Source organism: Phyllopteryx taeniolatus, chromosome 9 (genome assembly GCF_024500385.1).
Source record: "Phyllopteryx taeniolatus isolate TA_2022b chromosome 9, UOR_Ptae_1.2, whole genome shotgun sequence".
Lineage (NCBI taxonomy): Eukaryota > Metazoa > Chordata > Actinopteri > Syngnathiformes > Syngnathidae > Phyllopteryx > Phyllopteryx taeniolatus.
Genome location: NC_084510.1, coordinates 30737017 through 30755290, shown reverse-complemented (window position 1 = coordinate 30755290; position 18274 = coordinate 30737017). Strand labels below are relative to the sequence as shown.

General features: G+C 43.5%; 1 protein-coding gene across 9 annotated transcripts in view; it reads right to left on the bottom strand.

Moving 5' to 3' along the window:
• The window catches only part of LOC133484184 (plasma membrane calcium-transporting ATPase 1-like), a 73267-nt gene that overhangs the window by 42815 nt on the left and 12178 nt on the right, over nt 1-18274 (bottom strand). For 8 of the 9 annotated variants that reach the window (XR_009790306.1, XM_061786401.1, XM_061786403.1 and 5 more), the window contains exon 2: nt 4525-4898. Coding sequence is in view for 8 of the 9 variants with exons in the window: in XM_061786401.1 (XP_061642385.1) it covers nt 4525-4720 (196 nt within the window). In the remaining variant the exon portion in view is untranslated. Of the gene's footprint in view, nt 1-4524; nt 4899-7400; nt 7700-18274 lie in introns of those variants that run through there. The other variant, XM_061786399.1, reaches the window with a different exon arrangement.

Here is an 18274-nt window from a genome sequence, read left to right as displayed (position 1 = left end):
TCTATGGTTGTACTACATTTTGATTTTATTTAGAAAAAAATGACTATTTATTTCTGTTTACCAATGTAAGTTGTTATTTACTAAAACATTTTGAAATAATACATTATAGAGCTGTAATTTTAATACCGTAATATTTTTGCTCACGGTTACCACACGGTCAGAATGTGATACCGACCCACGCGTAGTCCCGAGTCCTAAAATTGCCGCCTTAATGTCTGACTGGAGCCTCCCCTGTGGAATGCCTCCCACGGAAATGCAATCTGGTGCCCATGTTGACCAGTGCCAACCTGGCAAACCACCACCTTCCCCCCCAGCACGCGGCTCTTTGGATGGCACTCAACGCACCCGTCAGACAACAGCTCAGCTCAGTCAAGGGGGCACTGCCCTCGGGCCAGATGCGCCAACGTGTCGGGACGAGATAACGTGAGACGAGGAGTCACGTGACAAAGTGTAACGTAGGCGGGGGGACGACGAGGGAAAATCTTCACGTGCCAATTTTGCTTTTGAAGGCTAGGTAACGTATGTACGCATGTAAGCACGTTAAGAAGCGCGTTTGATGCCGCTTTGATTGGCTTTCGTTTCGAGCCGGATGCCGTCGCCGGTGCGGCTTAGCGAGCGAGCGTCCCCGCGGACCGCAGGCAAGATGAAAGCGTGGAAATGAAGCCGGCGCGTGGAGCAGCGGAGGCAGCCGAACGCCCCCAAAACGCTTCTCCTCTGCAGTAAAACGCCTTCCGAGCCGCGAGTTGTTTCATCTGATGTCATCGTTCATTAGTCACGTTCACTCGAGACACAACACCGCCGAAAGTTGCCCTTTTGAATATCTGACACTTCCCAACTCCTGCGTCGAAGCGCGCATGAAGCCTTGAAACCCTACTTTGAATCCTCAACTCCTTGTTTGAAACCCTAACGCTGGCTGGAAACTAACTGAAACCTAACACCAGCTTGAAAACCTGACCATGTCTTGAAACCTTACCTTGAAAGCGTAATTTGAAACGCCAAACCGGGATGGACACCCTACTTTAGCACCTTAATTTGAGCTTGAAACCCGAATTTGAAAAGCCCAAAGTCAGGCTTGAATCCCCAACTCTGGCTTCAAACACCGACCCATGTCTGAAAAGCTAACACCTGCTTGAAACCCTGACCGTGTCTTGAAAGCATGCTTTTTTTGAAGCCCTACTTTGAAACCTTAACCCTCATTCCAAACCCAAAGACACGTTTGTGGCGTTTTTAATGACCTCCTTTGCTGTAAAACGTTCATTTCTTTCCCCTTTTTTTTTTTTTTGCAAAAAGGCGACATCCAGCGTGGACGTCGGCTGGTACGAGCACGACAAGCCGGCCCAATCCTCCTGTGACTTTTTCGAGTGGGCGTTTGTAATTTGCGGCTGAAAAAGAAAGAAAGCAGATGTGAGCGATGCGTGATAGATGTCCGCGTGCCCGCAGTTGCCATGGCAACCTGGGCCGAAGACACCCACCGCCTTCTTCGTTTTCCTCCTCTGGGAAGGAACGAAGGAAGGAAGGAAGGAAGGAAGGAAGGAAGGAAGGAAGGAAGGAAGGGAGGCTTTCCTCTTCAGAAAATGAAAATATGACACTGGATGCCACATTTGAACTTGGAAAGATCACAACACACACAAACCAGTCAGAAAGTGTGTGTGTGTGTGTGTGTGTGGAGGGTGGGTTCACCAGTTTTTCTGTAGTATGAAGACGTGAGTGTTTCAGTGGTGTGTGAGAGAGAGTTTTAATAGCGTGTGTTTCTGTAGTAATGTGTGTGTGTGTGTTTCAAAAGTGTGCGTGAGAGCACTTGAGTCGTGTTTCTGTATTCTGTGTTTCATTAGTGCGTGAAAGCATTTCAAGTGTTTCTGTAGTGTGTGAGTGTTTCGGTAGTGAGCGCGAGAGCATTTCAGTAGTGTTTCTGTACAGTGCGAGTGTTTTAGTAGCGCATGAGAGGGCTTCAGTAGCGTGTGAGAGTTTTTGTATTCGAGCGTGACAGCTTTTCAGTAGCGTTTGAGATTGTTTCTGTAGTGAATGAGAGCATTTTCATTCCCGTTTCCATTTTTGCATTGACGTATCCGTGGCAAAATTCCCGTTTTGCGTTGCTTTGAAGAGGCAAAAGGGAAAAAATGTCAGAAAACAAAGACAAAGATATTCTTTTTCAGGTGCGGTTGTCAGCTTCTTGACAGAATAAAAAAACCTAAAATAGGCGTTCTATGTTTAGCCGGCACGCCACGTCTCGTGCCACTGTCACAAAGCGCCATGAAAAATCACGTTGGATTTTTGAAACCTTTTTTGGGGGCCGTGATCAAAGAACATCAGCGACCACTGGGGAGACTTCAGACAGACGCTTCACAAGACATCAAGCGACAAAAAAAAAAAAAAAAAAAAAAAAAAAGAGAAAAAAGATGAAACCGCGCACGTGCGCAGTTCAATTTACGCGTGACAGCGACGCTCGCACTCCGACACGCCACAAACTTCATTTCAGTGACATTCGAACGCATGCGTCCCGACCAAGTTTGGAAATTTGAAGAATTCATTCAGGCCAGCTGATTCCTTTGTAAAATAACGATGACAGGTTGGTTTTGACAATCTCGTTTGATTCTCTGTCGTGGAATTGTTTGTTTTTTTTTTTTTATTTTATTCAACTGCAGGCTCAAAGAAGGCAGCAGCGTCTGGAAAATAATGTTTTTCATCTTGCAGTTTTGGACACTTTTCCAGCTAAAAAGATCACTTTCAATATGCAAAAATGCCCTAAATTCAATATTTGGCCAGTTTATACATAAAACAGTATCTGTAGTAATTTTACTAACTTTTCCTTAAGACAGCTACAATCAAATTCAAAACTATAAAATAAAAAAATAATTTAAAAAATGACAGATTTTTGTTAGTGATTTTTTTACACTACAGTAAAACATGATGATAGTGATCACAGCACAAGCAAACATTTTATCTGTATTTGAACTGTAGTTAAAATAATTTAAACGTATATCATAACAAAATGCATGTTTTAATTTAAAAATAAATATTTAAATAAATGTAAACAATCAAATAAGGACCGCTACACCCTTCATCTTGGAAAATCCCATTTAGTAAAAAAAATCATATCGTAAATTACACATTTCAAATATAATTATACATTTTTATTACAAGTTAAAAAAAAGACTGCATGATACAAATGTTTTGAATTCAAAAAACAAAAATAAAATTAGGATAATGAAGTCCATTTTGGAAACTGATTAAGTATAAAAATGAAGAAAACAAGATGAATGCAACCAAAGAAGATATTTTTATTTATAAATGTGATTCAGTTTAAAAAATTTTCAGTAGTGCTTGTGGGATCCTTTCATTAGTATTAGCTATGAGCATTTTTATGTCAATTAACTCCCCCCCCTAAAAAAACAGCATGACTGTGGCCGTGATGGTGGTGATGGTGATGATGATGATGGTGATGGTGATGATGATGATGATGATGACGACGCGGCCACAGGAATTTGTTGCTGAAAGTCGTTTGGTTGTTGTGCGGCGGACGCGTCCGGCTGATTTGTTAAGTGGAACGTCGCGCGATGATCTATGGAGACATTAGCCGAGCCGCCTGGAACTAATTTCAATTCCGGAATGGACCCGCGGCTGGCGCGCGCACACGCGCACACGCAGGGATCAAAGTTGATGATGACGACGGAGAGAGGAAGACAGAATAAACAGCAGCCCGACGGCCATTTTCTTGCATCAGATTGGCGAGACGTTTGCGGGGTTGGTCCAAGTCAACGATTCTTACTCGTGTTATTATTCACATTAGCTTAAGTGTAACTGCCAGAATGAAAACAAAAAATTCGTATTGTTGACTTTAGTACTGCTATTTTATGTTTTTTTAAAAACTTCTCGTGTGCTTGGTGAACACGTTAGCTTCAATGGGGCATGTCTTTAGGCAGGGTGGCGCGTTAGCATGATGCGTTATTGTGTTACCTACAATGTTGTCAACTGGCCTTGCGGGTTAGGGTGGTGCGTTAGGCTAATGTGTTAGCTTGGTGCATTAGCCTAGTCTGTTAGCTTGGTGCGTTAAAAGTGGTGCATTAGCCTAGTATGGTAGCTTGGTGTGTTAAGAGTGGTGCGTTAGGCTTCTGCGTTAGCATGATGCGTTAGAGTGGTGCATTAGCTTAATGTGTTAGCTTGGTGTGTCAAGAGTGGTGCGTTAGGCTAGTGTGTTAGCTTGGTGGTGCGATAGCTTGGTGCCTTCAGTGGGTGGTGTTTAGTTTGGTGCGTTCAGTGGTGCTTTAGCATGATATGTTGTCGTTGTGCGTTATGGTGTTGTGTTTCGTTAATAGCGGTGTGTTAGCGGGGTGTGTTAGCATGGTAAGTTAGCGTGGTGCGTTGCGGTGTTACGTTATGGCGATGCATTACAGTGGCGCGTTAAGGGTCGTGCGTGAGCCCGGTGCCTTCAGTGGGTGAGGCATTTTTTAGTGTGGCGTCTTAGCGTGACGGGCGTCACCTTCAGCGGGCGACGTTTTGAGGCACGGTGGCGCGTCAGCGTTTTACCTTCGATGGGCGACGTTTTGAGGCGTCTGCAGATGCTCTGCACGTCGTCGTATTCGTCTCGTATCTTGTTGACGGCCTCCCCGCTGCGCAGCTCCATGAGTCCTCGCAGGTCGCTCACCGTCACCCCGAAGTCGCCGTCGTGGTTGCCGTCGGCGACAGAGTTCCCCGGAGGGTGGTCCGCCGTGTTGTTGGCCATGTCGGCGATCCTCGCGAGTCCGACGCGTCGCTCCGATGTCAGAAAAGATCCCGAAAGGCGGTGAGTCAGCGGAGGGGGATTGCGGCTAGTGTCGTTTCACAGGTTAACTCCTTGCTGGGGCGGGCATGCTCCTCTGGGTTACCATGGAAACGGAGGTAAACATGTCCGGCTGGCGTCGCTGTGAACAGACAGGGAGTAAAATGGATAAGTGCGGAACGTTCGAAAAATGTTACTTTCTGATTGCGAACCAAAACAGCAGCGCCTCGCTAAGCACTTAAACAGCCCCTCAGATCGTTTGGAGTGACGAATCCTAAAGTAGGTTGTCAGCGCGTAATAAGGATGTGACGCTATGACGATGATAGGCCCGAAAATAAAAATCACAGATTTTCACAAAAATCCGATGAGACAAAACTCTTTAGCACGATAATTGCCTTCCATCGGGCTCCTTTCTTGTCATATGCAAAATATTCCGCTCATGTCCGGATTTCAATTTTTTCGTAAAACTTGCTGGAGGGATAGGAAAAGTCGGAAAATATTGGCACGGGGAGAACATGCAAACGCCACACAGGCGGGGCCGGGGATTGAACCCCGGTCCTCGGAACTGTGAGACAGACGCTCTAACCAGTCGCCCACCGTGCTGCCACATTGGCTTTTACTTGAAAAAACTTTCGATCAAACTTTTTGCCGATTTTTTTTGACATGTTATGACCCAAACCAGTAACTGAACCATATTCAAATTATGTTTGTGCATTTTATGCTCTGTCAATTTGAAATAATGTTTTGGGATTAAGGGATGGAAATTTTCAAAATGTTTAATCAACAGATCAATCAACAAATCAACAGATTACTAAAATAATTGTTGGTTGCAGCCCCATAAAATTGTTCTGCTCATGTTTGGGATTGAATGCGTGAGTCAATTTTTTGAAAACTAGTCATGAGAGGGATTGGCTAAATGTAGCAACCAAATGGCTAACTTTTCAATACTGACTGTGCTTTTGTTCGCAAATGACAGTAACTAAGGGGTGGGGGGAACATTCTAACAAATAAACGCCAACTAATATATTAAATCGATTAATTGGCTAGAAAAACCTAGATTTCGAGATGGATCGATTTCCACCCTGCACTCATAGAAAAAGCCAAAGACTTGACTTTTTTGGGTTTTTCCCCCCCCCCCCCTTCTAGGATTTGCTTTATTTATCCTGACGGCATTTATTTTTTCTGTGCATCAACTTCAGAAAAGTTGCTAAATATAGCAACCAAATGGCTCGCTTTTAAACACTGACAGCGCTTTTGTGAACGAGCTCGTCTCTCTTCGCAGTCGTGAACAACAGTGGGGGGGAAATCATCCTAATAAATAAACAATCAACCAAGGCTAATGTGTGTGTGTGTGTGCATATTCAAATTCCAACCCATCACCGCACATGATGTGCGTGCTCATCAAACGCTTTAGCACAGTTAACTATTCAGTAGCACACACGCGCACAAATGCACCGAGGCGGGTTTGCGATCAGTCGGTCATTGCGGGATGTCGTGCTGCCGATTGAATGGCGATGATGCAACCGTGTTGGTGCGGAGGACTCATTAATGTGACTTTGCGTCATTATTTTTTGGATTGATTGATTTTTTGGGATTTTTTTTTTTTTTTGCCGTTGTCGTTCACGCAAACTGACATCGAGGTCACTGAAAAGTTCAAGTTCCAAACTTGGCAAAGGCTCAGCAGCGAGATTCTCCCAAATGTGTCCGCGTTGGTCAAGTGACACAATTGGGATGTGTGTCAACTATTGTATTGTAAAGCAGGTCCATTTATTCATTTCATAATGAAATACTCATTTATTCTCATTTGTGATTGTATAATTGATCATTTATTCTATGATCAGTTGCCTAAGAAAAGACATAAAACAAAAATGTTACATGAATTGTCCATGTAAAATTTATGTTACTTTTGTATTATTTACAAGAAAATCTGTTAACTGATTATCTGATTTGATAAATGAATTTAAAGAAACACTCATTTTTACTCCATTCAAAGATGATAGATGTTCAAATGTTTATGTAAAATCATTTTTAATAAAAACAAACTATTTTTTTTATATTAACATGATAATTAATTGTACAATTTAATTACAATTAAGTAATCACATATTCAACAGAATAAATAAATGTTAAACAAAAATATAATATTTTGATTTTAAACTCTTACCACTTTTCTTTTTAATTTACTAACACCATATTGAACAGAATAAGTACATGTGAAACATTCAAAATACTTTCTTTTATGAATCATTTGAAATTGTATTATTTCAAACTCTTTCCACTTTTCTTATTGGCCATAAAAACTCAGTTTTCAAGCGACACAATTCACACCCATTTTGTGATTTACGACAAACCAATTAGACAAATGAATAATGAAGGAACGAAAAAATGAATACGTATAAAAATGTAGTTTCATTTATTGTTTGTAATGAATTAAGTACAGATTGACTCAAATAAAGGTTAGATGCATGTATTAAAAAATGTCATAAAAGCTTTGATTTGATGATTGAGAAGAACTTTTTTTCCATTCTTTCCCTTGAAAGTCTGAACAAAATCAGCCCCTGACGCCAGTTTCACCGGTCGACGTGAAATCGGGTGGACATGTCTATCGTAACGCGGCGCGTGAAAAAGTCTCAAGAACCCATACCTTAAGCTGAACAGCAAGTCAGCCATTTTGGTTCAAAACAGCCGGTTGTGGCATTTGTCCGAACGGTCAGCGGTCATCCTACAAACGATAGGCGACACTAAATGACAACATTTTTGGAGGATTTGCCAGAAGAGAAAAAAAGAAAATAATAATAATAATAATCTAAGTAGGTATTAACATCCTTCTGGAAGATCGGAAACAAAACAAAAGTGATATTGACGCGCAAATGAACACTATACTAACACACACACACCTAAAAACACACATATCCAACTGGATTGTTTGTCAAATAGTTTCACCACACCCACTTCAGTCCAAAGGTGAGCAAACTTTCCAGCTCGCAGTCATAAAGACACAACGGAAAATAATTAGCACGCCAACCATTTGCCCAATCTTGACACACAACGTTTTGCACTGGGGGGGGGGGGGGGGGGGGGGGGGGGGGGGGAAATGGTGGAATTGATAGTTTTGTGTTTGGAGAAGGCGCTCGCCGCACTGCACTGATTAGTTCGAACATTCCTGTACTGCTGGTCACGAAACCAGAAACCAAAAAGTGGAGACGAGCATCTTTTCCTGAAAAGAAACATATCGAGCAAACAGTGACTGCGCCGCTAGTATTTTTTTTCTTTTGTGACACCTCAAACTATTACAAAAAAACAAGACCTAAAGGGCGTTAAAGGGCAATAGTAATTTGTTTACAACTATATAACTAAGAAACACGCCAGGAGCGACAGTGACTCAACCGCATGGCTCGTGTTGAACATCTGTGGAATTTTTGCACGGCGTTTCTCCTTCACTCCACGAACTGCGTCGTTCCTCACAATGTTTTTAGAAAGTTGAGGAATGCTCATCAAACACGTGTTTGGAACATCTCACAGGCGAACAGGCTCATTGGGAACAGGCGGGTGCCATGATTGGCTAGAAAAGGAGCTCCCCTGAATTGCTCAGTCGTTCACAAGCAAAGATGGGGCGAGGTTCACCTCTTGGTGAACAAGCGCGTGAGAAAATAGTCCAACAGTTTCAGGACAATGTTCCTCAACGTACAATTGCAAGGAATTTAGGGATTTCATCATCTACGGTCCATAATGTCATCAAAAGGTTCAGAGAATCTGGAGAAATCACAGCATGTAAGCGGCAAGGCCCAAAACCGACATTGAATGCCCGTGACCTTCGATCCCTCGGGCGGCGCTGCATCAAAAACCGACATTGATGTGTAAAGGCTATCACCGCATGGGCTCAGGAACACTTCAGAAAACCAATGTCGGTAAATACAGTTGGGCGCTACATCCGGAAGTGCAACTTGAAACTCTACTATGCAAAGCAAAAGCCATTTATCAACAACACCCAGAAACGCCGCCGGCTTCTCTGGGCCCGAGCTCATCTCAGATGGACCGACGCAAAGTGGAAAAGTGTTCTGTAGTCTGACGAGTCCACATTTCAAATTGTTTTTGGAAATTGTGGATGTCGTGTCCTCCGGGCCAAAGAGGAAAAGAACCATCCGGACTGTTATGGACGCAACGTTCAAAAGCCAGCATCTGTGATGGTATGGGGCTGTGTTAGTGCCAACGGCATGGGTAACGTACACGTCTGTGAAGGCACCATTCATGCCGAAAGGTACATACAGGTGTCGGAGAAACATACGCTGCCATCCGAGCGACGTCTTTTTCACGGACGCCCCTGCTTATTTCAGCAAGACAATGCCAAACCACATTCTGTGCACGAAACGTCGGCCACAGCTCACAGCCAGACGCTCACACGCGGACTAACCGCTGACCCGACTCCAGCTTGTGACATCGCTCACTCGGCCACGCCCCTTAAAGAAACACATCCAACACACGAATACTACACTACATACAGTAACTACACTTTATAAACAATATAAATACAATCAACACTACTGCTTTACATTCTCTAAGTATATCGTGTATTTTTGTAGTGTCCAATGTGCTCAGTCATGTTGTCCTGCTCAACTGCTCTTCCTCCCTTTCTCCTTCTTCTTCTTCTGTTCTCTGAGCCTCTGCAGACACACCTGCTCTGCATACTAAAGCAGCCAGCAGCCCGCCGACAACACGCACGCGCACGCGCACACACACTCACACTCACAATCCAAGTATGCAACGCGAACTCCATACTGGCCACACCCTCCACACAGGCACACACACACACACACACCGAAAGGAACTTTGTTTTGGTTTTTTTGTTCCCCTTGTTGCACCAAGCAAGCAACAAATGCTTGTGCCTCATGGAAAATGGATAAACAAGTACACACGCAGGCACACACACACACACACACACTTAGGTTGTATTCACGCTGCATGCTTCATGTGACACAATTCCCATTTTTTTTGCTCCCAAGTGACACAATCGTGACACGTGACATCATGGCTGAAGAAAAAAATGCATGAAACGGCATATCTTCAGATGGGAATCTTCAAAATGCAGAGAGGGAAAAAATAAAAATAAATAAATAAATAATCAGAGATATATTATGGGATACCGGCCAGGGAGAGTGTAGCGTAATTTAAATATATGCTACATTAGAGGCGTGTCCGAGCTTGGAATAAGTCAAACAAAAGTGTGGAGGGCTTGCCCTCATTGAAATCGATGGAGGGAAGAGGCAGCGCAGGCCAACTCAACACGATGTCACCTTTAGTATTTGTATCATTTATGTATAATTGTGCATAATGTATAATAAGGGTAATTAATCTGCTTTCTTGGAGGACGACAGAAATGAAACCTGTTGCGAGGCTGAAATGAAGACGATTTGGACAATTTCATGTTGAACAAGGTCACGCGACGCAAACCCGAAACTGACATCGAGTCGTCCTCATCCGTCGTTGGCGCTACACGGCGGCTGCACACAATTCTATGCCATTGAGTTCGTTGCAGTTTTATATAGCAAAAGCACGAGTGCCATTGGTAATCGTAAAGTGCTACTGAACATCTCCAATGTTTATCATACCATTCAGACCCTTTAAAGACACTACGCACGTGCGCACACACACACACACACACACACAATATCCCCTTGTAGACAAATGTTGCCATAATTCAAGGTGGAACGTCAAGAGTTGAGCTGCAAAGAGAGAAAGACAAGTACACACACATTCAGGACACGACAGTGTGTGTGCGTGTCTGTGTGTGTGTGTGTGTGTCGTAGCATGTCAGACTGAGAAATACGAGGAAAGAAAAGGGGGAAGAAAAAAAAAAAAGAGCAGCCGGGAATGCAGGAGACCACACCCATATCTGCAGTCATGTGACCCCCAGGGAGGGGAGGGGAGTGGCCGGGGGGTGGCGAGGGTGGTTAAGGAAATCACCACACTGCAGAAAAGCAGGAAGACGCACACACATGAACACACGCGCATTCGCCACAAGGGCCCGGATGCGCTCGTCATGTCCGCAAGCGGTCGTGTCACGGCACCCCAGAAAATGTAAACCATCCACATTCAACAACAACAACAACAACAACAACATCATCATCCGCCATCAGTGCATCTGACTCACACCGATTCCACTTCAGTCCGCAGTTTTGATCGCAGGGTTTGGGCAAAAACGTGGGACAAGTCGGGGGTACACCCTGAACTGGTCGCCAGCCAATCGCAGGGCACATCCAAACAAACAACCATTCGCACTCACGGTCACACCGACGGGCACGCATGTTCATCATGACCGGACGCACGAAAATCAAAACAAAACCTACACTGTTAGAACGCACACGTCGTCGGCTATTTCGATTCGAAGAAACCATTCTGACCTGCATTACATTTGATTTTAGCGTGCGAACTAAACTAAAGTCGAACAATGGATTGCTCTGTATGCAATAGAAAGTTTGGACAGCCATGCACACACATTCCAGAGATTCCTGAGTGGACAGTTTGGACAACCTGACAGAGGCCCCGTTGTCTATTGTGCTCAATGCGCGTGTGCGTGTGCTCGCGCGTGTGCCTCCAGTCAGGCGGCTGCCACGGTGATAGCGACGCTTAGCCGCGGCACAAAACGCTGAGTTACGCCATTGTGGCTCAAGAATTTGAAAGCTGAATTCCCCCAGACAAGCCGCGCGAGAGCCTCGTCCACGTTGGACAAAACGTGCTTGACGCAAATGCGTCGGTGGGTGAATTGAAAAGGGACGACGCACAACAAACCGCTTCTTGCTAAATCTGGTATGAATGATAATTCAAATCGGAAAATCCAAATATCACTGTGAAATCGTATCGTGGTTGAACGGTAAACTGCTTCATCCCGAGTGTGGCTCCCCCCGAAAAATGGGTTGGCTGTCACGTAAAATACAGCATCAAACAAAATGGAACATTTGCTTCAAAATAGAGGAATAATAAATAGGGATGCGAAAGTAGAAAATAGGTTTGTCACACAAATTCTGTGGTGGTTTCGTCTGGCGAGAATGAAACCGCCTCACCAAAAAATGCTCGGGAAGCAGATGAACATTTTCACGGCCCGCGCATGACGTCTTTGGTGGGAAGGAATTTCCACGCTGCCCTCCTACGAGGAAATTCCAGCCCTTTTTAAAGAAATGGGTAAAGAGGGTCACATGACACGTAATAAAAACAAGGCAACGGGCTATTTTGGTAACCGGTGGGATTACAGCCGCACAACAATCAGTGAGAAACGGACATTTGCTACATGGTGGAGGTTATTCACGCAGCGTGTGTGTGTGCGTGTGCGTGCGTGCGCGTCATGCAGAGTGTCTTAGATAACAGCGGCCGCCTGCAGCATCATGATAAGCAAGCTAACACAGCGGTTGGGGGGGGGGATGGTTCCGAAGGGGGCGTCGAACGGTGCGTTTGGAGGAGTCACACGACGTGAAGTCCAAAACATGACGGCAGGCGCCCTGCGGGACTGACCTCGGGGCCGGGCCCCGCCCCTCACCGATGACGTCATCGCGAAGACACAGAAGAAACAGCTCGTCATGGAAAACGGGCTGCAGCTGGGTCAGCGTGGCTTTCGGACAGTCACTGGGGTGCATTAGAATTATGAATTGAGACTCAAGCGGGGGACACACACACTGCCTTTGAACAACTTTCTTTTCTTTTAAATTTACGAACCCACACAGGGAAAAATTGGTAGTCGTAGCGGTAGTAGTGAAAGTATTAATAGTAGTAGTACGAGTCTCCTCTTCTTTCCCTTCGGGCTCGTCCCTTTCGGGTTGGCCACAGCGCGTCATCCTTTTCCACGTCGGCCTATCTCCTGCATCCTCCTCTCCAACACCAGCTGCCCATCGTGTCTTCCCTCACGACATCCATCAACCTTCTCTTCGGTCTTCCTCTGGCTCGCTTGCCTGGCAGCTCCATCCTCATCACCCTTCTAGCAATATACTCACTATTTCCCCTCTGGACGTGTCCAAACCATCCAAGTCTGCTCTCTCCAACTTTGCCTCCAAAACATCTTACCTCGGCCGTCCCTCCGATGAGCTCATTTCTAATTTGATCCAACCCGGTCACTCCGAGAGCGAACCTCAACATCTTCATTTGCTCTGCTTCCTGTCGTCTCTTCAGTGCCACTGTCTCGAGTCCGTCCCTCATGGCTGTCTTCTAAACTTTGCCCTTCATCCGAGCAGAGACTCTTCTGTCACATGACACACCTGACACCTTCCTCCACCCGTTCTGACCTGCTTCTTCACTTCCTGACCACCATTGCTCTGGACGGTTGACGAGGGACCGGCAAAGTCACGAGGAGCACGAGAACGACTCAGTCCCGATGCGCTTCTCTTATGCGGAAGCCAGCGGCCCGTTGTATTGTCGTTGGCGTGACTTTCAATACGGTCGCCGTCGCTGTCCGCACCGAGACGCGGCCAGATAGCGGTTAGCCGGCCGGCCGTCGTTAGCCGAAGTTTACCCGAAACGGCCGATCGGGAAGGCGGTTAATCGACCAGTAAATGTCAGTAAAATATCCAGATACTTTTAATTGCCGCCATTTAGCCAGTCTCTGCGATTGTCAACTGCTCGCGTCAGTTACCCATTGCTCGTAAGTCGCGCTTTGTCATTTAGTGTAGATGTCAATTTGTCAGTGGCAGCCAGTTAAAAAGTCCCCAAAAAACATCCAGACTCTTTTAATCAGCGCAGTAACGAAGATGATGATTAAGCTAGTTAAGTCGATCAAACGGTCAGTGTCCGCAAGTCAGTAAACCAGTCCGTAAAAGCCAGTCAGCCAATTTAGACGCTTTGAACCTGAGCAATAATTCAATGACAGTCGGTCAGTGTCATTTAGTGTTAAAGAGCTATTGTTAATATTTCGTCAGCAAGACATCCCGATAGTTTGAACCTGTTCCATTTAGCCGGTCATCGCAATTTAAGTGTCAGTTCGCTAGTAAGTCAGTTAGCCATTGCCAGTCAATCTTGTCAATGTCAATTTGCCAGCAAAGCAGTCGGTAGACCTCAGTTAGACATCCGGACAGCTTTATATCGGTGCAGTGAGGAGGTGACAGTGAGCTAGTCAGTCAGTCAGACAAACTGCTAATCGCTCACTGTCACTGTCAAATTTGTCAGTGTCAGCCAGGAAATAAGTCACTCAACACAGCCAGTCAGTAGCGTAGCAGTAATGAAGCGGAAGGTGACAGTTGTCAGTCGGTGCCATTTAGTGTCACTTAGCCATTGTTTGTGTCAGCCAGTAAAACACGCAGACAGTTTCAATCAGGGCACTAATCAAGTGTGGGTCAGTCGGTCCGTCGCTCGCTGTCATTTGGCCACTGTTTATCAGTTTAACGAAGCGTGAGTGAGCTCAGTCGGTCGGTCGGTCGGTCGGTCGGTCGGGTCCGATAGTCGAGCCGGCAAAGCTCGACGGTAAATGTCAGGAAGACGTCCAGATTTAATTGGTGGCATTAACCTAGTCAATCAGTGCAATGACATAGTCAGTCGGTCAACCGGTCAGAAAACATCGGTAAGACATCCGCACAGTTTGAATCGGTGCGGTACCAGGAATCAAGTGGACACATTTAATCACCTGCGGCCGCTGCCGGTTTGTCAGTGTCAGCCAGCAAACCAATCAAGCAAATGACAATAAAACATGCGGTTTTAATCTCAGTCAGTGTGACGGTCAGTAAGCTGTCAGTCAGTTTCAGTCATTTTGTGTCAATTAGCCATTATCAGCCAGTCAGTGAAGACAGGAAAGTAGTTTTAATAGGTGCCATTTAGCCAGTCAGTCAGCCATTGGTGGGCCGTCGTCCGGTGACAATTTGCCAGCAAGCCGGTGGCTGGTAAATGCCAGGAACACGTCCATCCAGGCCGTGAATTGTCAGTGAGTCAGTGTCATTTCCTGTCGCGTCAGTTAGCACGAGTAAACAAATGTTACCGAGACATCCAGATAGTTTGAATTGGTCCTAATTAGCCACTCCATCAGTACGGAAGATGTCAGCCAGTCAGTAAGATCTTCCAGGAAGTCTTGGTCAGCCATTAAGGGTGATTAAGCGTCACAAGACTCGCCAGCCAGTCAGTCAGTCAGTCAGTCAGAGTCATTTAACCAGTCGGTCAGTAGCAATTATCCGGCAAGCCGGGCAGTCAACGTCAGTTTTAAATTGGTACCATTCAGCCAATCGGTGTGTTTTAAGTGCGAGTAAACTCGTCAATCAAATCAGCCTTCACCGTCAACGTTTTGAGGACGAAACGATGTGTTTTTCCATCCTCGTCGTCGTCACTGGGAATCCTCCGGAAAGACAATTTGAACGATTGCGCCAAAAAGAACCAAAAGCAAATCAATCGAGTCTGGACTTTTAGCGCAGACGGGTCATTAAAGATGCAGATCACTCTTGTGAACGTTGCGTCCGGGTCCGCCTCCGGAGAGTTCTCTCAATGTTGGACAATCCAGCCGACTAATTGACCGACGGGGATAATGCTTCACAAACATGTTTTACGACTTCTCAATACCATAAAAGCCGCGCGGACGTCCGGGCGCGAAGCCATTCGCCGCGTTGTCACCTGTTAACAAGCATACGCTAACAAGTTAGCTAACATGCAAACTTTTAGAAAGGCTTCATTCACTTCAGAAATGTACGCAGTATTGTATTGTCTCAAATAATTACCCCTTTAATCTCGTAATATTCCCAAAAATTGCTCTTTGAAAGAATGCAACTCGACAACAAAACCATTTATGCTGCCAATATCGTAACTTTCCCCCCCCTAAACATTCATCTTTTTGTCAGAAACAAAATGACTTTATTCTAAGAATATTACGATTAGCATCAATTAATAATCAAACTTTTTCTTAGAACAACGCAATGTGAGGAAAACTTTTATTCTCATTTAAATCCGATATTTTCTCTTGAGCAATTTGCAACTCGATAAAATATAACTTTAAAAAAACAAAAAACTGCTTGTGATACTCTAACCTTTTTGTCCTAAATATTCTGTCCTAAAAAAAATATATATATATTTTCTCTGAATAATAATTACTTTTTTTCCCCTCAAATAATACATTTTATTCTTCTCGAATTTAGATATTTTGTCTGGGACAAATGTGACTTGAGAAAATAAGATATTTTTCTAAAAAGAAACAAAAACATTCCACATCTTTTTGTCAGAAAAGCACATTTTATTCTCCTAATAGTACAACTTTTCTTTGAAAAAATATGAATTTACATAATATTAAAAAAAATTAATAATAAAAACGTCGGCTTACCAAAACTTTTCTTAAGAAACGACTTCATTTTTTTATGACTGTTTAATACAAAAAAAAAACGTTACTCTTTAAATATTCCCAAGAATTGTCAGAAAAATGTGACTTGGGAAAATATGGCTTTTTTCTTAAAATGTATTTATTCCCGTAATAGTTTGAGAGAAAGTACAACTAACTCGGCAATGTTGCAAAAAATTTCCTTCAAATACTTCGACTTGCAAAAATATTGATTTTTTTTCTCAATATGAAAAAAAAAAATATATATATATATATATATGCTTGCAAAAGTTTTTTGTCGGAGAAAAAAACAAAAAAAGTTTCCAATAGTACCACATCTTCAACACAATGTTGAAAATGAGGTTTTGGTCGGGTGAGAGAAATCGAATCAAGCTCGTATTGATGATCCAAAAATCGACCGCGTCGCAGTTGAGCAAATAATCGATCACGTGTTGCGATCAGCAGCTGCGGGACTTGAGGTCAAACGTGAATCATCGCATTCATGATTTCAAATGCTGTGACCCACCAACCGCCAACACACACGCGCACACACGCTCATATATAAGCCTGTAGTGTGCGTCAGCAAATATATCGAGTCCCAAAGCCGCAGTTTTGTATGATTTACACTGAAAACGTTGCATTAGCACAAAAGGATGAAAACTCCAGTTGGAGTTCTTAGAAGAATGAGGATTACAGACACACAGAAAAAAATTAAATACTGAAATACACTACCAAAAGAAATTTCAATTTCAAAAAAAAAATTTTTTTTTTTTTTAAAAAAAAGTCAATCTTACACTGCGTCTCTTTAGATTTTGGAGGAATACTACAAAATGACGATGACGAAAGAAAAGCTTTCATCTCACCGACTTCAAATATTTTTTCTATAAAAACAACAACTTTAGACTAAATTTTATGGCCTTGTTTCAAGCCAATTTGTAAATTTGATGTCATAATATTCGGAATGTTTCTTACAAGTACGACAAAAAAATAAAAAAATATTTTCCTTAAGAAAAACTCTAGAAAAAACAAAGACTTTAATCTTGTAATATTCCGAATCATATTCTTGGAAAGATGCAACTTTTTCTCATAAAAAAAGAAAGCCAGCATTTTTTTTCTTTACTATAAAAAACTCGCCCCCCCACAAACTAATAGCACTTGGATTTCGAAAAATTGGGATTTTTTTTCACTTTAATGAAATACAACTTTCTAATAAATAACTAATAAAAGCAGCCTTTATTCCTGACTTTTCTTATTGAAAAACAAACAAATTCCAAATTATTTCTCAGAAAAAGGCAACTTTATGTTTGTTATACGACGACTTTTCTGTTCCTCGAAAAAGAAAACTTCAATGAAAAACGAAGACCATCTGTAATATTACAAATGATTTTCTCGGAACAAACAACTATTTTTGTAATGTTCCAACTATTTTTCTTGAAGAGTACCATTTTAAATGTGTAACATTGACTTGTACAATATCATGAACGTCCCCCCCCCCCAGCAAATGTGGACTTTATTCCTTGTAATAATCTGTTGTGTCCCCTCAAATTAGTGCATTTTGTCCATTTTTTTTTATGTTCTCTATTGCACTATTGTGCCATTGACATGATGTTAAAAGTGTTGCCAATATCCGCCTTTAGTCTACAAATAAATAAATGTTTTCTTACATTTGTTTCCTCGGAGTAAAAGTTGCTCTTGCGGGGAAAACCGCGCGTGTTTGACTTGACGGCAAGTGAAGAGCAGACTTTGTCTTAAGTGTGAATTCTCTTAACACAAGAACATACGCGCGGACATCTTCACTTGCGCAGACGGCGAGCGCCGCTTATTGTTGTGACGACGACGATGGTGAAGATTATTCATCCTCAGATGACTGCCGGTGGAGCATCTTGTGACCGAGGAAAAAACAAAAGAACAACGACAGGAAAACTTCGCACGGTCTGCCGCTCGTTGGACAATGTGACACCACACGTTCCTTTTGGTCGCGCCCACTCGGAGCGAACATTGAGGCCAACGCAGGCGGCCATTCATACAAAACGGGTGAGAAAGAAGGAAGGAAGTCTCGGGGAAAGAAAAAGGAAAAAGAAAAAGACCTACACATGAAAATGAAATGACACCAGTTTGTAAATTATACTGTATAATCTGAATCAGAATCGATTTTTTTCTGCCTTTTTGTCACTTATGTCTTCCACAAAATGGGAATTAGCAGACGCGGCGTAACACGGCGGCGGGTGAACGACTTCCGGGTCGCGAGGAGCTCG